Source organism: Lampetra fluviatilis, chromosome 3 (assembly GCF_964198595.1).
Source record: "Lampetra fluviatilis chromosome 3, kcLamFluv1.1, whole genome shotgun sequence".
NCBI classification, from domain to species: domain Eukaryota; kingdom Metazoa; phylum Chordata; class Hyperoartia; order Petromyzontiformes; family Petromyzontidae; genus Lampetra; species Lampetra fluviatilis.
Window position 1 is genome coordinate 14,564,619 of NC_136277.1, and position 22,366 is coordinate 14,586,984.

A 22,366-nucleotide genomic window follows, 5' to 3' on the forward strand; every position below is an offset into this window, starting at 1 on the left:
CATGTCACCCAAAACAACCTGCGGTACGGATGATACTGTGTTGGTCGCCAAAGCCTCCCACGTGTTCAACTTCACTGAACTTGTTCGGTACTCGGCAGGAAATCTGAGCGCCGGCCGGCGGGCGGGCGGGCGGAAGAGAGTTCCGGACCTTAGGCGCCACACTCGAGAAGGGGGGGCCCGGCCCCCCCACTCCCCGCTGCTACGACCGCCCAGCGTGGAATGAAACATTTCGAGGTTGTGCTAGGGCGGAGGAGTGGCAAGGTGCATCCAGCAGACGCGACAGCGCGGACAGCTGCCCGCGAACACCGCCGATGGCAGGATTCACGCAAATCGTGGGGGCGGGGATTTGCGCACCGCACGCGCTGTTTCGAACGCGTCGCGGGAGCTGGAGCAGGCGAGCCGGCCCGGAGAAACCTGCAAACGTAGAAACGAACGGCAACCGACCGAAGCGAATTTACGCGTCAGCGCACACGGGGGGGGGGGGGGGGGGGGGGCAGCCGTCAGTGCGATCCACGGGAAGAACCCCTGCGAAGGGAAGCGACGCTCCGGGAGCGCGCGGGCGTCAAAAAATAAAAGCGTTCGGATTGCCAAATTCACAACCGCCGTGACCCCACCGGGTTCACGATTCGCCGCCGGCGCGGCGAGCATCGGTCGTAGCCTCGACCGCAGCCTTGCAGCCCCTTCGGTTCCCTCTCGGTTCGGTAAAACAAACCCACACGCAGGCTCAGACTCAGGGCGCGGGCGAGTCCCAACGTCGTACGCCGCCCCGAGAAACCCGGGGAGGTAAAGGCCGCGGTGCCTGCAACTGCTTTGCTCACTCCACTGCTGGTGGAAAGGAGCCTCCGAGAGAGGCAGCTCCAGAGAGAGAGACAGAGAGGGTGGGGCGGCGGGGGAGCGAGCCCCCCACCCTCCCCCCCTCTATAGCAGTGGTTCTTAACCTTTTACTGCAGCCTTGCACCCCCTTTCGTTCCGTTCTCAATCGCCAGAACAAAATGTTGCAGCGTTAATAAACACGCAGGGTGTCGGTGAATAAACACGCAGGGTGTCGGTGAATAAACACGCAGGGTGTCGGTGAATAAACACGCAGGGTGTCGGTGAATAAACACGCAGGGTATCGGTGAATAAACACGCAGGGTGTCGATGAATAAACACGCAGGGTATCGATGAATAAACACGCAGGGTGTCGATGAATAAACACGCAGGGTGTCGATGAATAAACACGCAGGGTGTCGATGAATAAACACGCAGGGTGTCGATGAATAAACACGCAGGGTATCGATGAATAAACACGCAGGGTATCGATGAATAAACACGCAGGGTGTCGGTGAATAAACACGCAGGGTGTCGATGAATAAACACGCAGGGTGTCGGTGAATAAACACGCAGGGTATCGGTGAATAAACACGCAGGGTATCGGTGAATAAACACGCAGGGTGTCGGTGAATAAACACGCAGGGTATCGATGAATAAACACGCAGGGTGTCGGTGAATAAACACGCAGGGTATCGATGAATAAACACGCAGGGTGTCGGTGAATAAACACGCAGGGTGTCGATGAATAAACACGCAGGGTGTCGGTGAATAAACACGCAGGGTGTCGGTGAATAAACACGCAGGGTGTCGGTGAATAAACACGCAGGGTGTCGGTGAATAAACACGCAGGGTATCGGTGAATAAACACGCAGGGTGTCGGTGAATAAACACGCAGGGTGTCGATGAATAAACACGCAGGGTGTCGGTGAATAAACACGCAGGGTGTCGGTGAATAAACACGCAGGGTATCGGTGAATAAACACGCAGGGTGTCGGTGAATAAACACGCAGGGTATCGATGAATAAACACGCAGGGTATCGGTGAATAAACACGCAGGGTGTCGGTGAATAAACACGCAGGGTATCGATGAATAAACACGCAGGGTGTCGGTGAATAAACACGCAGGGTATCGGTGAATAAACACGCAGGGTGTCGGTGAATAAACACGCAGGGTATCGATGAATAAACACGCAGGGTGTCGGTGAATAAACACGCAGGGTATCGGTGAATAAACACGCAGGGTGTCGATGAATAAACACGCAGGGTGTCGATGAATAAACACGCAGGGTGTCGGTGAATAAACACGCAGGGTGTCGATGAATAAACACGCAGGGTATCGATGAATAAACACGCAGGGTGTCGGTGAATAAACACGCAGGGTATCGATGAATAAACACGCAGGGTATCGGTGAATAAACACGCAGGGTGTCGGTGAATAAACACGCAGGGTGTCGATGAATAAACACGCAGGGTATCGGTGAATAAACACGCAGGGTGTCGATGAATAAACACGCAGGGTGTCGGTGAATAAACACGCAGGGTGTCGATGAATAAACACGCAGGGTGTCGGTGAATAAACACGCAGGGTGTCGGTGAATAAACACGCAGGGTATCGGTGAATAAACACGCAGGGTGTCGGTGAATAAACACGCAGGGTGTCGATGAATAAACACGCAGGGTGTCGGTGAATAAACACGCAGGGTGTCGGTGAATAAACACGCAGGGTGTCGATGAATAAACACGCAGGGTGTCGGTGAATAAACACGCAGGGTGTCGGTGAATAAACGCGCAGGGTGTCGGTGAATAAACACGCAGGGTGTCGGTGAATAAACACGCAGGGTGTCGATGAATAAACACGCAGGGTGTCGGTGAATGAACACGCAGGGTGTCGATGAATAAACACGCAGGGTGTCGGTGAATAAACACGCAGGGTATCGGTGAATAAACACGCAGGGTGTCGGTGAATAAACACGCAGGGTGTCGATGAATAAACACGCAGGGTGTCGGTGAATAAACACGCAGGGTATCGATGAATAAACACGCAGCGTATCGGTGAATAAACACGCAGGGTGTCGATGAATAAACACGCAGGGTATCGGTGAATAAACACGCAGGGTGTCGATGAATAAACACGCAGGGTATCGATGAATAAACACGCAGGGTGTCGGTGAATAAACACGCAGGGTATCGGTGAATAAACACGCAGGGTATCGATGAATAAACACGCAGGGTATCGGTGAATAAACACGCAGGGTATCGGTGAATAAACACGCAGGGTATCGATGAATAAACACGCAGGGTGTCGGTGAATAAACACGCAGGGTGTCGATGAATAAACACGCAGGGTATCGATGAATAAACACGCAGGGTGTCGGTGAATAAACACGCAGGGTATCGATGAATAAACACGCAGGGTGTCGATGAATAAACACGCAGGGTGTCGATGAATGAACACGCAGGGTGTCGATGAATAAACACGCAGGGTGTCGGTGAATAAACACGCAGGGTATCGATGAATAAACACGCAGGGTGTCGGTGAATAAACACGCAGGGTATCGATGAATAAACACGCAGGGTGTCGATGAATAAACACGCAGGGTGTCGATGAATAAACACGCAGGGTGTCGATGAATAAACACGCAGGGTGTCGGTGAATAAACACGCAGGGTATCGGTGAATAAACACGCAGGGTGTCGATGAATAAACACGCAGGGTATCGATGAATAAACACGCAGGGTGTCGGTGAATAAACACGCAGGGTGTCGGTGAATAAACACGCAGGGTATCGATGAATAAACACGCAGGGTGTCGGTGAATAAACACGCAGGGTGTCGGTGAACAAACACGCAGGGTGTCGGTGAATAAACACGCAGGGTAACGATGAATAAACACGCAGGGTGTCGGTGAATAAACACGCAGGGTGTCGGTGAACAAACACGCAGGGTGTCGGTGAATAAACACGCAGGGTGTCGATGAATGAACACGCAGGGTGTCGGTGAATAAACACGCAGGGTGTCGGTGAATAAACACGCAGGGTATCGATGAATGAACACGCAGGGTATCGATGAATAAACACGCAGGGTGTCGGTGAATAAACACGCAGGGTGTCGATGAATAAACACGCAGGGTGTCGGTGAATAAACACGCAGGGTGTCGATGAATAAACACGCAGGGTGTCGGTGAATAAACACGCAGGGTGTCGGTGAATAAACACGCAGGGTGTCGGTGAATAAACACGCAGGGTGTCGATGAATAAACACGCAGGGTGTCGATGAATAAACACGCAGGGTATCGATGAATAAACACGCAGGGTGTCGGTGAATAAACACGCAGGGTGTCGTTGAATAAACACGCAGGGTATCGATGAATAAACACGCAGGGTGTCGATGAATAAACACGCAGGGTATCGATGAATAAACACGCAGGGTGTCGATGAATAAACACGCAGGGTGTCGGTGAATAAACACGCAGGGTGTCGGTGAATAAACACGCAGGGTGTCGTTGAATAAACACGCAGGGTGTCGGTGAATAAACACGCAGGGTGTCGATGAATAAACACGCAGGGTGTCGATGAATAAACGCGCAGGGTGTCGGTGAATAAACACGCAGGGTATCGGTGAATAAACACGCAGGGTATCGATGAATAAACACGCAGGGTATCGGTGAATAAACACGCAGGGTGTCGGTGAATAAACACGCAGGGTGTCGGTGAATAAACACGCAGGGTATCGATGAATAAACACGCAGGGTATCGGTGAATAAACACGCAGGGTGTCGGTGAATAAACACGCAGGGTGTCGGTGAATAAACACGCAGGGTGTCGGTGAATAAACACGCAGGGTATCGGTGAATAAACACGCAGGGTGTCGGTGAATAAACACGCAAGGTATCGATGAATAAACACGCAGGGTGTCGGTGAATAAACACGCAGGGTGTCGGTGAATAAACACGCAAGGTATCGATGAATAAACACGCAGCGTATCGATGAATAAACACGCAGGGTGTCGGTGAATAAACACGCAAGGTATCGATGAATAAACACGCAGGGTGTCGGTGAATAAACACGCAGGGTGTCGGTGAATAAACACGCAAGGTATCGATGAATAAACACGCAGGGTGTCGGTGAATAAACACGCAAGGTATCGATGAATAAACACGCAGGGTGTCGGTGAATAAACACGCAAGGTATCGATGAATAAACACGCAGCGTATCGGTGAATAAACACGCAGGGTGTCGGTGAATAAACACGCAAGGTATCGATGAATAAACACGCAGGGTGTCGGTGAATAAACACGCAGGGTGTCGGTGAATAAACACGCAAGGTATCGATGAATAAACACGCAGCGTATCGATGAATAAACACGCAGGGTGTCGATGAATAAACACGCAGGGTGTCGGTGAATAAACACGCAGGGTGTCGGTGAATAAACACGCAGGGTGTCGATGAATAAACACGCAGGGTGTCGATGAATAAACACGCAGCGTATCGATGAATAAACACGCAGGGTGTCGATGAATAAACACGCAGGGTATCGATGAATAAACACGCAGGGTGTCGATGAATAAACACGCAGGGTATCGGTGAATAAACACGCAGGGTGTCAGTGAATAAACACGCAGGGTGTCGGTGAATAAACACGCAGGGTGTCGGTGAATAAACACGCAGGGTGTCGATGAATGAACACGCAGGGTATCGATGAATAAACACGCAGGGTATCGGTGAATAAACACGCAGGGTATCGGTGAATAAACACGCAGGGTGTCGGTGAATAAACACGCAGGGTGTCGGTGAATAAACACGCAGGGTGTCGATGAATAAACACGCAGGGTGTCGGTGAATAAACACGCAGGGTATCGATGAATAAACACGCAGGGTATCGATGAATAAACACGCAGGGTGTCGGTGAATAAACACGCAGGGTGTCGATGAATAAACACGCAGGGTATCGATGAATAAACACGCAGGGTATCGGTGAATAAACACGCAGGGTATCGGTGAATAAACACGCAGGGTGTCGGTGAATAAACACGCAGGGTATCGATGAATAAACACGCAGGGTATCGGTGAATGAACACGCAGGGTGTCGATGAATGAACACGCAGGGTGTCGATGAATAAACACGCAGGGTGTCGATGAATGAACACGCAGGGTATCGGTGAATAAACACGCAGGGTGTCGGTGAATAAACACGCAGGGTGTCGATGAATAAACACGCAGGGTGTCGATGAATAAACACGCAGGGTGTCGATGAATAAACACGCAGGGTGTCGATGAATAAACACGCAGGGTGTCGATGAATAAACACGCAGGGTATCGGTGAATAAACACGCAGGGTGTCGGTGAATAAACACGCAGGGTGTCGATGAATAAACACGCAGGGTGTCGATGAATAAACACGCAGGGTATCGATGAATAAACACGCAGGGTGTCGATGAATAAACACGCAGGGTATCGGTGAATAAACACGCAGGGTGTCGGTGAATAAACACGCAGGGTATCGGTGAATAAACACGCAGGGTGTCGGTGAATAAACACGCAGGGTATCGGTGAATAAACACGCAGGGTATCGGTGAATAAACACGCAGGGTGTCGGTGAATAAACACGCAGGGTATCGGTGAATAAACACGCAGGGTATCGGTGAATAAACACGCAGGGTGTCGGTGAATAAACACGCAGGGTATCGGTGAATAAACACGCAGGGTGTCGATGAATAAACACGCAGGGTGTCGATGAATAAACACGCAGGGTGTCGATGAATAAACACGCAGGGTGTCGATGAATAAACACGCAGGGTGTCGATGAATAAACACGCAGGGTGTCGGTGAATAAACACGCAGGGTGTCGATGAATAAACACGCAGGGTGTCGATGAATAAACACGCAGGGTGTCGATGAATAAACACGCAGGGTGTCGATGAATAAACACGCAGGGTATCGGTGAATAAACACGCAGGGTGTCGATGAATAAACACGCAGGGTGTCGATGAATAAACACGCAGGGTGTCGATGAATAAACACGCAGGGTGTCGGTGAATAAACACGCAGGGTGTCGGTGAATAAACACGCAGGGTGTCGGTGAATAAACACGCAGGGTGTCGATGAATGAACACGCAGGGTATCGATGAATAAACACGCAGGGTATCGATGAATAAACACGCAGGGTGTCGGTGAATAAACACGCAGGGTGTCGGTGAATAAACACGCAGGGTATCGATGAATGAACACGCAGGGTATCGATGAATAAACACGCAGGGTATCGATGAATAAACACGCAGGGTGTCGGTGAATAAACACGCAGGGTGTCGGTGAATAAACACGCAGGGTGTCGATGAATAAACACGCAGGGTGTCGGTGAATAAACACGCAGGGTGTCGATGAATAAACACGCAGGGTATCGATGAATAAACACGCAGGGTGTCGATGAATAAACACGCAGGGTGTCGATGAATAAACACGCAGGGTGTCGGTGAATAAACACGCAGGGTGTCGGTGAATAAACACGCAGGGTATCGGTGAATAAACACGCAGGGTGTCGGTGAATAAACACGCAGGGTGTCGGTGAATAAACACGCAGGGTGTCGGTGAATAAACACGCAGGGTATCGATGAATAAACACGCAGGGTGTCGGCGAAGCCAGGTGAGTTGTAACCGGCGCGTCCCGTGCTCGATGATTTACCCTCGACAAAAATAAACATCTGGCCCACGTCTCGCACACGCGCCCAGGGAGGGCATCTCGCCACACCCCCAGGGTAAGAAGAAGAGTCACTGCCGTGGAAGGAATCAGCTGCCAACACATCCCAGATTGGCCGGGAGTCTCGACGGGAAATGGCATCGATGTTCATCGTCGTCGTCATCATCCTCCTCGTGGCTATTAAAAACAATCCGCGGGAGATATGTCTATATAAAAATAGTACATTTAAAGAAAACTAATTCAATGTAATACGAACGCGCGTTATTCACGCGAAAGTTCGTGAGTTGCCGAGGCGTTTGTCTTTTGCCGTCGGCAGCGTAATTACATCACACACGCGGTGGCTGGGAGATGTTAACTACCTCGCCTGGTCTACAGGAGGTCCACCTCCACCGCCGCCACTGTGTGTGTGCGTGTGCGCGTGTGTGTGCGTATGCGTATGTGTACGTGTGTTTGAGTGTGTTTGCGTGTGTGTGTGTGTGTATGTGTGCGTGTGTTTGCGTGTGTGCGACGCTCACAACAACGAGCGGAGTGCCGGGTGGATAAAACACAGCGAGTTGGCACAGTAGGGAGAACAGGTGGTGCATTGACCAGTCATTTCAGTCATCTCAGTCGGTCAACCCATGGCACATGCTGGGTCTGCCCCGTGACCTCATGCCAGCGGGCGTTCGACACTTCACGTGGCCTTAAAGTGCACGTAGCCTGGCACAAGCGCCGTGGTGACGTCACCGCCACTCAGTGGCGAACGGCGGTTGTTGTTGATCTGTGCGTGTGTGTACGTTTGTTAAAGCTATACACCGGACTCATCGGAGCAGGCAGGCGGTGTGGGGGAGGCGAGGGAAGGATTTTCTTTGGTGGTGGTGGTGGTGCGGGCGGGCAAGCGGGCGCCACTGTCTCACCGCGCAGCACGGTGAGTTTGCCGGCGGTGGTGGCGGTGGTGGTGGTGCAGGCGGGTGGTGGTGGCGGTGGTGGTGGTGGTGGTGGTGCAAGCGGGTGCCACTGTCTCACCGCGCAGCACGGTGAGTTTGGCGGTGGTGGTGGTGGTGGCGGTGGTGGAGGTGGTGCGGGCAAGCGGGTGCCACTGTCTCACCGCGCAGCACAGTGAGTTTGGCGGTGGCAGTGGTGGTGGCGGTGGTGGTGGTGGTGGTGCAAGCGGGTGTCACTGTCTCACCGCGCAGCACGGTGAGTTTGGCGGTGGTGGTGGAGGTGGTGCGGGCAAGCGGGTGCCACTGTCTCACCGCGCAGCACGGTGAGTTTGGCGGTGGTGGTGGTGGTGGTGGCGGTGGTGGTGGTGGTGGTGCAAGCGGGTCTCACTGTCTCACCGCGCAGCACGGTGAGTTTGGCGGTGGTGGTGGTGGTGGCGGTGGTGGAGGTGGTGCGGGCAAGCGGGTGCCACTGTCTCACCGCGCAGCACGGTGAGTTTGGCGGTGGCGGTGGTGGTGGTGGTGGTGCAAGCGGGTGTCACTGTCTCACCGCGCAGCACGGTGAGTTTGGCGGTGGTGGTGGTGGTGGTGCGGGCAAGCGGGTGCCACTGTCTCACCGCGCAGCACGGTGAGTTTGGCGGCGGCCGGGATCTGCCCCAGGTTGTTGTAGGCGATGCATTCGTAGGAGCCCTCGTCGCGCACCGTGCGCAGGGGCTGCACCCGCAGCACAGAGCCCGCTCCCCCGTCGAACTCGATCACCTGGCGAGGTGGTGAGGGTGGTGAGGGTGGTGAGGGTGGGGGTGGGGGTGGTGGTGACAGGGTAAGCACACGAAGAGCAGTTCGGGAAGAAATGAAATCACCCGCCGCATCGCGACGCCATTTTACGTTCCCTTCCACGATATGACGGCCGTCTGTTGGGTTTGGATCGGCGTGGATACGGACGTGCGCCGTCAAAGCCGCCACCGCCCGACGCGGCCAAGCAAGCGAGGGGGCTGGTCGCGCAAATAAAAAACAAACAAGGTGGCCGATTCGTCACCGGCCCAGCCACTAACCGGTCGTCGTGTGTCGGAGGGTAAAACAAAAGAGACCCACAGCGACGTTGACAATTCGGGTACCGTGCGACGCTTCGCCGGTAACTTGCGACGACGACGACGACGACGACGAAAGCGACAACATGGAGCCTCACGAGGCGACAGGCCAGGGAGTTGAGGAGCGTTTCCATTCGCAGTGTCACCAGGTAAGGCCCAGCGAAGCTTTCCACGGCCCCTTTCTCAGAAGCGAACCGGCCTGCCACAAAGCGGCGGCTACAACGAAGGTGGTCTTGATAGTCGCGCGGCAATGTATAGCAGGAGCCAAATACTCTAAAACAACCGCGTGGTTCAGTCAAGAAACATGTTTTTAAATATATAATTTCCAGGATATTTGCCAAAGCTCCAGCAGGTGGTCGCGAGGATGTGGGGATCTCGTGAAACGCTCGGGGAACAGGCGGCGTGGGTGGGTGAGGTGGGGTGATGGGGTGAGGTGGGTAAGGTGGGTGAGGTAGAGTGTGGTGGGGTGAGGGGAGGTGGGGTGAGGGGTGGTGGGGTGAGGGGGAACAGGCGGCGTGGGTGGGTGAGGTAGAGTGTGGTGGGGTGAGGGGAGGTGAGGTGGGGTGAGGTGGGGTGATGGGGTGAGGTGGGTAAGGTGGGTGAGGTAGAGTGGGGTGGGGTGAGGTGGGGTGAGGTGGGGTGAGGTGGGTGAGGTGAGATGGGGTGAGGTGAGGGGAGGTGGGTGTGGTGGGGTGAGGGGAGGTGGGGTGAGGTGGGTGAGGTGAGATGGGTGAGGGGGAACAGGCGGCGTGGGTGGGTGAGGTAGAGTGGGGTGGGGTGAGCTGGGGTGAGGTGGGTGAAGTGGGGTGAGGTGGGTGGGGTGAGGGGAGGTGGGGTGAGGTGGGTGAGGTGGAGTGAGGCGGCGTGGGTGGGTGAGGTAGAGTGAGGTGGGGTGAGGGGAGGTGGGGTGAGGGTGGGTGAGGTGAGGTTGGGTGGGTGGGTGAGGTGGGGTGGATGAGGTGGGTGAGGTGGGGTGAGGTGGGGTGAGGTTAGGTGGGTGAGGTGGGTGAGCTGGAGTGAGGTGGGAAAGGTGGAGTAAGGTGGGGTGAGGTGGGTGAGGTGGGGTGAGGTGGGTGAGGTGGGTGAGCTGGGGTGAGGTGGGGTGAGGTGGGTGAGGTGGGGTGAGGTGGGTGAGGTGGGGTGAGCTGGGGTGAGGTGGGAAAGGTGGAGTAAGGTGGGGTGAGGTGGAGGTGGGGTGGGTGAGGTGGGGTGAGTTGGGGTGAGTTGGGGTGAGGTTGGGTGGGTAAGGTGGGGTGACGTGGGGTGAGCTGGGGTGAGGTGGGGTGAGGTGTACGAGGTGGAGTGACGTTTGCTGATTAAACCAAACGGTGCTCTATCCTGAACCACCACCTCCGCCACCACCTGCAGCGCATTAGCAAATTACTACCGCACACACACACACAGAAAGAGAGAGAGAGAGCTATTAAAAAAAATGAATATATAATAAAAACGTAAAAAAAAATACAAATTGTTAAAGCTAGAAATTATTGCAGGCGTAGGGGGCCAGGGTCTGTTTACACGAAGCATTCGAGTGCTCATTAATTCGCATTGTGTTAAAAGGGTTCGTCACCCGACGTGCGTTTCATTTATAAGTGAAATACGACGCGAGGCACAAGACACGTGCACAGCGAGAGTCGGAGCGGGGGGTGGGAGGGGTGAGAGGCCGGAATGGCACTAATAACTCTCGCCGTTCATAATAATCGTTTTCGTCGTTGTTGTTGTTGTGATATTACCGCCTCGATTCACCTGCCAGGGTTCCAAACAACGGTAATGACGTCTGAAATAATCGCACGAGGAAATGGCACCCCCATCCTCCCTCCTCCTCCTCTTCTTCCTTCTCCCCCACCGAAGAAGAAGCAGATCCCCCGTTTCTCCACCTAATGCGACGGAAACGTCGTCGTTTTTTGTTCGTGTTATTCTTTTGAAACTACCTACGTGATGCTAGATTTCAAGTTTTCGTCACTGCAAGGATCCATACTTTTTGGTGTTTTTGGTAAAGTCACTTAGGTGAAAAAAACCCCCCAAAATAAATTAAAATGAAAACAACTAAATTAAAGCACGACGTTTCGGGCGCAACACAAGCGTCCTTCTTCAGGTGGTGACAGACACAGCGACTTTCCCCAAAGACCCAAAGACTATGAATTCCTGCAGCCAACGAAAACTTTGGGTCAAGATTTCAGTATAATTTGTTGATGATGATAGAGAGACACGCAAACTACGAATATAATACAGGCATCGTCAGGGTCGTGATCAAACCCACGACCTCCTGCATACCAGGCGAGGTAGTCAACATCTTCGAGCCACCGTGATGATGATGAGAGAGAGACACGCAAACTACGAATATAATACAGGCATCGTCAGGGTCGTGATCAAACCCACGACCTCCTGCATACCAGGCGAGGTAGTCAACATCTCCGAGCCACCGTGATGATGATGAGAGAGAGACACGCAAACTACGAATATAATACAGGCATCGTCATGGTCGTGATCAAACCCACGACCTCCTGCATACCAGGCGAGGTAGTCAACATCTCCGAGCCACCGTGATGATGATGAGAGAGAGACACGCAAACTACGAATATAATACAGGCATCGTCAGGGTCGTGATCAAACCCACGACCTCCTGCATACCAGGCGAGGTAGTCAACATCTCCTAGCCACCGTGATGATGATGATAGAGAGAGAGACACACAAACTCCAAATATACAGCAGCAGGCATCGTCAGGGTCGGGATCGAACCCACGACCTCCTGCATATCAGGCGAGGTAGTCAACATCTCCTAGCCACCGTGGCGATGATGAGAGAGAGAGAAAGACACGCAAACTCCAAATACACAGCAGCAGGCATCGTCAGGGTCGGGATCGACCCCACGACCTCCTGTACACCAGGCGAGGTAGTCAACATCTCTGAGCCACCGTGGCGCGTTGGGGGGGGGGGGGGGGGACGACGCTCACCTCGAAGCGCTGGGACGTCAACCGTTTGCCCTTCTTGGCCCAGGTGATGTTGGGCTGCGGGTCGCCGGTGGCCTGGCAAACGAAGGAAGCCACGCCGCCCGACACCCCCACCTGGTCGGCCGGCGTGCGCAGGAAGCGCGCGGGCGCTGAGGGCCGGCACGGACACACACACACACACACAAAGGCAAAGGTCACCCGTGTGGTCTCGCGCATACTTTTTTTGGGGGCAAGTGCTGTCACGAGCAAGCGGCAGCGCCCTGGGGGAGGCCGGCACAGAACAGGTGGCGGTGGGGTCGGCGAGCACAGACGCGCACACAAAGACAAAGATTCCCCGTGTAGCCTCAGCTTGCTTCTTGGGGCAAGTGCTGTTCGCGAGCACCGAAGAGGGCCCAGCACGGCGCACGAGGGGGGGTGGGTGGCCAGCTCCACGCCCGGCCGCCTTTGTCTCCCCTAATGGCGATGTTTGCTACACAGCGCACCAGACACTCGTTTGAGGCTGAGTCGACCTAAAGGGGGAGGGGAAGGCCCGGGACAGGTTCAGAAAAATGACCACCGGCGTTGGGTGGCCGTGAGCGGGGGAATCGAACTCAGGGCGCCGTGTTCGTAGCGCGACGGAATCTCGAACCCGCCACTCCGAAGACAAAGATCCACTGCCCCCCCCCCCCCTGACCGCCCCCCCCCTGACCGCCCCCCCCTCCCCCGTACAGCCCACACCGCTAACAGCAAGCGCAGTTAGCGGAGGAGCGGCACCCACGTAAACGGCGACACCGCTGCTCCCCGCACGACTCGGATCGATCCACCAAACAACCACCGCGCTCCCCAGCCGACAAAGTTCTGTGATTACACACGCACGCACGCTCCCACGCACGCACCCACCCACGTTCCCACCCACCCACGCACGCTCCCACTCACCCACCCACGTTCCCACCCACGCACGCTCTCACTCACCCACGCACGCACCCACGCACCCACCTACGCACCCACCCACCCACCCACGCACCCACGCACGCACCCACCCACCCACGCTCCCACCCACGCACGCACGCACGCACCCACGTTAAACTTAATCGCCTACAACATTTTATTTTTATTTTTTTTACTTTCAGAGCCAACCTGGACTCAATGTAAAGTGTCGGGTGCGGGTAGGCGGCGGCGGGGGGGGTGAGACAGCTGGAGAAAATTGCCGCAGCATTCGTTCCACCAGTGTGCACAAACAAACAAACACGGGAGCGAGCGAGCGAGTGAGCGAGCTTGTGTTTATATTGTTATATTTGTTTTTATTCCTTAAATAAATAAAACAGACGGAATGAATAACATAACAGGGAGGCTCTGCTTCAAGTAAACGCAACGCTCTCCGTTGTGTTTATTTATTTATTTGCTTTCACCCCCCCCCCTCCTCCCTCCCACGTCAGCTTCATCCTGTCGTGTTCTTGCCTTTGCTGCATTTGGGTCGAAAGAAAACGCACCGCGGGGTTCGAGGAGCGCCGTGAAAAAGCGGCGCGCAGCCTGAGAGCGGCACTCGGTCTGCATCGCGTGCGGCCGCGACGACGCAGCTCATAAAGCGCCGATGCCTCCTCCTCCACTCCATCCCTCCCTCCTCCTCCTCCTCCACTCCATCCCTCCCTCCTCCTCCTCCTCCACTCCATCCCTCCTCCTCCTCCTCCACTCCATCCCTCCCTAACCTCCTCCTCCTCCACTCCATCCCTCCTCCTCCACTCCTTCTTCCCTCCCTCCTCCTCCACTCCATCCCTCCCTCGCTCCTCCTCCTCCATCCATCCCTCCTTGTCCACTCCTTCTTCCCTCCCTCCTCCTCCTCCATATTCCATCCCTCCCTCCTCCCTCCCTCCTCCATCCTCCATCCCTCCTCCCTCCATCCTCCTCCATCGCTCCCTCCCTCCTCCCTCCATCCTCCCTCCCTCCTCCCCTCCATCCTCCCTCCTCCACTCCATCCTTCTCCCTCCTCCTCCTCCTCCATCCCTCCTCCACTCCATCCTCCCCTCCTCCCTCCATCCTCTCTCCCTCCTCTACTCCATCCTCCCTCCCGGCTCCACTCCATCCTCCTTCCTCCCTCCTCCTGCTCCATCCCTCCCTCCCTCCCTCCTCCTCCACCCTCCTCCCTGCCTCCTCCACTCCCTCCTGCTCCCTCCCTCCTCCTCCCCCTCCGCTCCATCCTCCCTCCATCCTTCCTCCCTCCTCCCACTCCCTCCCTCCCTCCTGCTCCCTCCATCACTCCATCCTCCCTCCGCTCCCTCCTCATCTCGGGCCCGCACGGACGCCGCTCCCTCCGCCGCTAATGCGTTCCCTGCCTCCCCCTTCATGGATATTCCCCCGGTTGTAACCCCCCCCCGCCCCCCCCCCCGCAGTAACCAGGGGCGACGCGCGCGGCGGTCCTCGGGGCTGCGCCGAACGCTCGGTCCGAGCGGAGGGACGAGCGGAGGGACGAGCGGAGGGACGAGTCGAGGGACGAGTCGAGGGACGAGCGGAGGGACGAGCCGAGGGACGAGTCGAGGGACGAGTCGAGGGACGAGCAGAGGGACGAGCCGAAGGACGAGCCGAGGGACGAGTCGAGGGACGAGCGGAGGGACGAGCGGAGGGACGAGTGGAGGGACGAGCCGAGGGACGAGTCGAGGGACGAGCAGAGGGACGAGTGGAGGGACGAGCCGAGGGACGAGTCGAGGGACGAGCGGAGGGACGAGCGGAGGGACGAGCCGAGGGACGAGTCGAGGGACGAGCCGAGGGACGAGTCGAGGGACGAGCGGAGGGACGAGCAGAGGGACGAGTCGAGGGACGAGTCGAGGGACGAGACGAGGGACGAGTCGAGGGACGAGTCGAGGGACGAGCGGAGGGACGAGCCGAGGGACGAGTCGAGGGACGAGCCGAGGGACGAGCGGAGGGACGAGCGGAGGGACGAGCCGAGGGACGAGCGGAGGGACGAGTCGAGGGACGAGTCGAGGGACGAGTCGAGGGACGAGTCGAGGGACGAGCGGAGGGATGAGTCGAGGGACGAGTCGAGGGACGAGCAGAGGGACGAGACGAGGGACGAGCGGAGGGACGAGCGGAGGGACGAGCCGAGGGACGAGCGGAGGGACGAGCCGAGGGACGAGTCGAGGGACGAGTCGAGGGACGAGCGGAGGGACGAGCCGAGGGACGAGTCGAGGGACGAGCGGAGGGACGAGCCGAGGGACGAGTCGAGGGACGAGCCGAGGGACGAGCGGAGGGACGAGCCGAGGGACGAGCGGAGGGACGAGCCGAGGGACGAGCCGAGGGACGAGTCGAGGGACGAGCCGAGGGACGAGCGGAGGGACGAGCGGAGGGACGAGCGGAGGGACGAGCCGAGGGACGAGTCGAGGGACGAGTCGAGGGACGAGCGGAGGGACGAGTCGAGGGACGAGCCGAGGGACGAGCGGAGGGACGAGTCGAGGGACGAGTCGAGGGACGAGTCGAGGGACGAGCGGAGGGACGAGTCGAGGGACGAGCCGAGGGACGAGCGGAGGGACGAGTCGAGGGACGAGTCGAGGGACGAGTCGAGGGACGAGTCGATGGACGAGCGGAGGGACGAGCCGAGGGACGAGTCGAGGGACGAGTCGAGGGACGAGCGGAGGGACGAGCCGAGGGACGAGTCGAGGGACGAGCGGAGGGACGAGCCGAGGGACGAGTCGAGGGACGAGCCGAGGGACGAGCGGAGGGACGAGCCGAGGGACGAGCGGAGGGACGAGCGGAGGGACGAGCCGAGGGACGAGTCGAGGGACGAGCCGAGGGACGAGCGGAGGGACGAGCGGAGGGACGAGCGGAGGGACGAGCCGAGGGACGAGTCGAGGGACGAGTCGAGGGACGAGCGGAGGGACGAGTCGAGGGACGAGTCGAGGGACGAGTCGAGGGACGAGTCGAGGGACGAGTCGAGGGACGAGTCGAGGGACGAGTCGAGGGACGAGTCGATGGACGAGCGGAGGGACGAGTCGAGGGACGAGTCGAGGGACGAGCAGAGGGACGAGACGAGGGACGAGTCGAGGGACGAGCCGAGGGACGAGTCGAGGGACGAGCGGAGGGACGAGCCGAGGGACGAGTCGAGGGACGAGTCGAGGGACGAGCGGAGGGACGAGCCGAGGGACGAGTCGAGGGACGAGCGGAGGGACGAGCCGAGGGACGAGTCGAGGGACGAGCCGAGGGACGAGCGGAGGGACGAGCCGAGGGACGAGCGGAGGGACGAGCCGAGGGACGAGCCGAGGGACGAGTCGAGGGACGAGCCGAGGGACGAGCGGAGGGACGAGCGGAGGGACGAGCCGAGGGACGAGTCGAGGGACGAGTCGAGGGACGAGCGGAGGGACGAGTCGAGGGACGAGCGGAGGGACGAGCGGAGGGAAGAGTCGAGGGACGAGCCGAGGGACGAGTCGAGGGACGAGCCGAGGGACGAGCGGAGGGACGAGCCGAGGGACGAGCGGAGGGACGAGCCGAGGGACGAGCGGAGGGACGAGCCGAGGGACGAGCGGAGGGACGAGTCGAGGGACGAGTCGAGGGACGAGTCAAGGGACGAGTCGAGGGACGAGCGGAGGGACGAGTCGAGGGACGAGTCGAGGGACGAGCAGAGGGACGAGACGAGGGACGAGTCGAGGGACGAGCTGAGGGACGAGTCGAGGGACGAGCGGAGGGACGAGCCGAGGGACGAGTCGAGGGACGAGTCGAGGGACGAGCCGAGGGACGAGTCGAGGGACGAGCGGAGGGACGAGCCGAGGGACGAGTCGAGGGACGAGTCGAGGGACGAGTCGAGGGACGAGCCGAGGGACGAGTCGAGGGACGAGCAGAGGCACGAGACGAGGGACGAGTCGAGGGACGAGCCGAGGGACGAGCGGAGGGACGAGCGGAGGGACGAGCGGAGGGACGACTCGAGGGACGAGTCGAGGGACGAGCCGAGGGACGAGTCGAGGGACGAGCAGAGGCACGAGACGAGGGACGAGTCGAGGGACGAGTCGAGGGACGAGCGGAGGGACGAGCGGAGGGACGAGTCGAGGGACGAGTCGAGGGACGAGTCGAGGGACGAGCGGAGGGACGAGCAGAGGGACGAGTCGAGGGACGAGTCGAGGGACGAGTCGAGGGACGAGTCGAGGGACGAGCGCAACGGAAGCGCCAAAGCATGGGGGTCCTTGCGGGGGGTGAGGGTGGGCCTGTGGGTGAGGGTGACCCCGTGGGTGAGGGTTTGGGTGACCCCGTGGTGAGGGTTTGGGTGACCCCGTGGTGAGGGTTTCTGGTGAAGCTGTGGGTGAGGGTGAGGAGAGATTCGCTGAGTGGCTGGGCAGCTCGCGGCTTAGAGAGGGTGGGCTCGGGGGGGGGGGGGGGGTCCCTCGCTCTCCGATCGCTGAGCGATCTCCGCGTACAAACGTCACCCTGACAGGCGGCAAAAACCTCCACCACCGGGGGTGGGCACAGACGCTCTCAAGAGACAGAGCGAGAGAGAGAGAGACGGAGCGAGAGAGACAGTTCGAGAGAGAGACAGAGCGAGAGAGAGAGACAACGGTCGAAACGAAGGGATGATTTTGTGTTACTTGCATAGCGGCAGACGCCGGTAACAAATCAGCACACCTGCTGCCCTGCCTGCCTTGTCTGCCTGCCCTGTCTGCCCTGTCTGCCTGCCCTGCCTACCCTGTCTGCCTGCCCTGCCTGCCTTGTCTGCCTGCCCTGTCTGCCCTGTCTGCCTGCCTACCCTGTCTGCCTGCCCTGTCTGCCTTGTCTGCCTGGCTCGCCTACCCTGCCTGCCCTGTCTGCCTGCCCTGTCTGCCCTGTCTGCCTGCCCTGCCTACCCTGTCTGCCTGCCCTGTCTGCCTTGTCTGCCTGGCTCGCCTACCCTGCCTGCCCTGTCTGCCTGCCCTGTCTGCCTTGTCTGCCTGGCTCGCCTACCCTGCCTGCCCTGTCTGCCTGCCCTGTCTGCCCTGTCTGCCCTGTCTGCCTGCCCTGTCTGCCTTGTCTGCCTGGCTCGCCTACCCTGCCTGCCCTGTCTGCCTGCCCTGTCTGCCCTGTCTGCCTGCCCTGTCTGCCTTGTCTGCCTGGCTCGCCTACCCTGCCTGCCCTGTCTGCCCTGTCTGCCTGCCCTGCCTACCCTGTCTGCCTGCCCTGTCTGCCTTGTCTGCCTGGCTCGCCTACCCTGCCTGCCCTGTCTGCCTGCCCTGTCTGCCTTGTCTGCCTGGCTCGCCTACCCTGCCTGCCCTGTCTGCCTGCCCTGTCTGCCCTGTCTGCCTGCCCTGTCTGCCTTGTCTGCCTGGCTCGCCTACCCTGCCTGCCCTGTCTGCCTGCCCTGTCTGCCCTGTCTGCCTGCCCTGTCTGCCTTGTCTGCCTGGCTCGCCTACCCTGCCTGCCCTGTCTGCCCTGTCTGCCTGCCCTGCCTACCCTGTCTGCCTGCCCTGTCTGCCTTGTCTGCCTGGCTCGCCTACCCTGCCTGCCGTCTGCCTTGCCTGCCCCGAGCTCTCGCATCTTTGAATCGCCGGTGGGTGGGGGGAAATGAAAAAAAATTAAACACGAAAGAGCCGAGGCGTTATTCCCCCCGCGGCAAACGAAGGACGAATGAGGAGCAGGAAGAAGAGGAGGAAGGAGGAGGAAGGAGGAGGAAGGAGGAGGAAGGAGGAGGAAGGAGGAGGGGGGACGAGGAGGCGTTAGAACGGGGAGGCAGGCACCAGCAACCCGCGGTGTAAGAAAAATAAATGAATGTCCCAGACACTCCATCGGCGGTGGCGATTGGTGGTGGAGGGGCAGCTTGAAAAGGGAATCGCCTCGTGGGGTTTGCATGGGGGCAGGGGGGGGGGGGGCAGGGGGGGGATTGAGAGCGCGCGGGGGGGGGGGGGCAGCCCTTCAATTAAGCACTTCGAGCCACTGTTGAGAATCGACGGGCGGCTCTGTGCGTGCCAATGCGATTAACGAAATTACGTAAAACTACACTCTAATGTTCTACGTTCAATCTGTGTGCGTTGTGTTCTTTCAAATTTACGTGGATCACCGACACGCTCCAAGTACATCACCACGGCCGCTCCAGTAGTGCCTGCTGATCACATGAGACATTAGACACCGTTACAGTGACTGTCGTCTCGACAGACCTGTTCTTCACCCGAGGACGGCTGCTTGCGTTGTGGCCGAAACGTCGTGAGAATTGTATTTTATTATGTTTTATTTTTATTATTTTATTACTTCCTATTCTACGTGACTTTACCGAAAGACCCAACGAAGATGTCACGTAGACATTATAGATACACACGTCAGACATAACGCCTCTGATGGAGAGGGTGCACCCATATCCGCTCCCTTTCTTCGCAAGGAATTCATGACACGTGCCCCCCCCCCACCCCCGCAAAGCCGCCAAACAACGACCCAGAGGAGCCCTGCCACGAGAGGGCCCCCCGCGTGAGCGAGGGATGAATCCAGACGGCCACTTGCAGGGGGCATCCACTAAGACCAATGCGGCGGCATTTTGATACGACGTTTCCTAAACAAAGGCGGCCCCCCTCCACCACCACCACCACCTCCACCACCTCCACCACCACCTCCACCACCACCACCTCCACCACCACCACCACCACCTCCACCACCACCACCACCACCACGGCCTCCCCACCCTCGTCGCGAACCGTGGAAGGCGCAGCGGGTCTGCGCTCGTGATCTTTTGCGGGCGCGACAATTTCCGTCGTTAAGTTGACGACTGCGCAAGTGACTAAAAAGAGGCGAATCACATACGCGGGGGGCAGGTGAGTGAGTGAGCGGGCAGGTGAGCGGGTGGGTGAGCTGGTGAGTCAGTTAATGGGTGAGCGAGCGGGTGAGCGGATGAGTGAGTGAGCAGGTGAGTGAGCGATTGAGCTGGTGAGCGAGTGAGCGGGAGAGAGAGTGAGCAGGTGAGTGAGCGATTGAGCAGGTGAGCGAGTGAGCGGGTGAGTGAGTGAGCGGGTGAGTGAGCGATTGAGCTGGTGAGCGAGTGAGCGGGTGAGTGAATTAGCAGGTGAGTGAGCGATTGAGCTGGTGAGCGAGTGAGCGGGAGAGAGAGTGAGCAGGTGAGTGAGCGATTGAGCTGGTGAGCGAGTGAGCGGGAGAGAGAGTGAGCAGGTGAGTGAGCGATTGAGCTGGTGAGCGAGTGAGCGGGAGAGAGAGTGAGCAGGTGAGTGAGCGATTGAGCTGGTGAGCGAGTGAGCGGGTGAGTGAATGAGCAGGTGAGTGAGCGAGTGAGCTGCTGAGCGAGTGAGCGGGTGAGTGAATGAGCAGGTGAGTGAGCGAGTGAGCGGGTGAGTGAGTGAGCACGTGGGTGAGTGAATGGGTGTGTGATCGGGTGAGTGAGTGAGCGATTGGGTGAGCGAACCAGCGGGTGAGTGCACAGGGAGTAAGCAGGTGAGTGGGTGAGCGATAGGCTCCGTGAGTAGGTGAATAGGGAAGAAGGTGATTGAGCAGGTGAGTGAATGGTCGGGTGAATGAGTGAGCGGGTGAGAGAGTGAGCAACTGAGTGAGCGAACGAGCGGGTGGGTGAGCGATCGCGTGAGCAAGTGAGTGATCGGTTGAGCGGGTGAGTGAGCGGGTGAGTGGGTGAGTGAGTGAGCGGGTGAGTGAGCGAGCGGGTGAGTGAGTGAACGAGCGGGCGACCCGGGTTGCGAGCGCACCAGTTTGATCCCTCATCCGGCCTAATCTCTCGGCGGATCGTCCGTCCAGAACCTTCGATGCGGACTGACACTGAGTGCTGTGCGCGGGGGAGTAGGGGGGGGCGGGGCGGGGGGGGTAGTAGCGGGGGGGGGGGCTGGAGGAGGAGGAAGGAGGAGAAGCTATCCATGCGCCACGGGTCTGAGATTCTCTCGTGCGTGTATCGTCGCCCTAATGATGTGTCAACAGCGCTGACACGTACACCAATAGGCCGACACGTGGGTGACACGTGTTTTGCGGTAGGGGTTGGATGGGGGGGGGGGGGGGCTGTTTTTTTTTGGGGGGGGGGGGTGGGAGGCACTCCCCCCCCCGCGCGCGCGACTTCAGGCGTTGACACGCGGGGTGAGGACGCAGGGTAGGGGCCGACGCAAACAACAACAACAACAAACAAACAACAACAACACACCACAGACGACGCCGCAGAACGCGTTGCCCGCCGGAGCGTGCGAGTGGGTTCGTAGCGCTCCCCTACAAAGCTAGAGATCTCCCCCCCCCCCCGCCCGTATAGGCTGGCTGTCGCCTGATGAAGCTGGTTGTGATTACTGGCGAAACGTCGGACTCAAGATTGTAAATGTTGTTGTGGCTTGGCTCTCCAAAACACAGAACCGGTGAGTGCTGTACTAGTATACTACACTATACACTACACTCTACACTACACACTACACTAAACACTACACGCCACACCACTATACACAATACACTACACTACTATACACTACACTACACACTACACTACTATACACTACACTGCTATACACAATACTACTATACACTACACTATACACTACACTACTATACACAATACACTACACTATACACTACACTACTATACACTACACTATATACTACACTACTATACACTACACTACTATACACTACACTACTATACACAATACACTACACTACTATACACTACACAATACACTACACTACTATACACTACACTACTATACACTATAAACTACACTATACACTACACTATTATACACTATACACTACACTACCATACACTACACAATACACTACACTACTATACACTACACTACTTTACACAATACACTACACTACTATACACTACACTATACACTACACTACTATACACTGCACTATACACTACACTATACACTACAATATACACTACACTATACACTACAATATACACTACACTATACACTACGCACTACTATACACAATACACTACACTACTATACACTACACTATACACTACACTACTATACACTAC

General features: G+C 57.5%; 1 protein-coding gene across 5 annotated transcripts in view; it reads right to left on the reverse strand.

Annotated features, from left to right (window-relative positions):
* The window catches only part of LOC144953170 (receptor-type tyrosine-protein phosphatase S-like), a 255,168-nt gene that overhangs the window by 202,919 nt on the left and 29,883 nt on the right, over positions 1 to 22,366 (reverse strand). For 3 of the 5 annotated variants that reach the window (XM_078883739.1, XM_078883745.1, XM_078883732.1), the window contains exons 2-3: positions 12,469 to 12,614; positions 9,044 to 9,185 (exon numbers count right to left, since the gene is read on the reverse strand). In XM_078883739.1, coding sequence (XP_078739865.1) covers positions 9,044 to 9,185; positions 12,469 to 12,614 — 288 coding nt within the window. Of the gene's footprint in view, positions 1 to 8,402; positions 8,417 to 8,511; positions 8,529 to 9,043; positions 9,186 to 12,468; positions 12,615 to 22,366 lie in introns of those variants that run through there. The other 2 variants (XM_078883753.1, XM_078883761.1) reach the window with 2 other exon arrangements.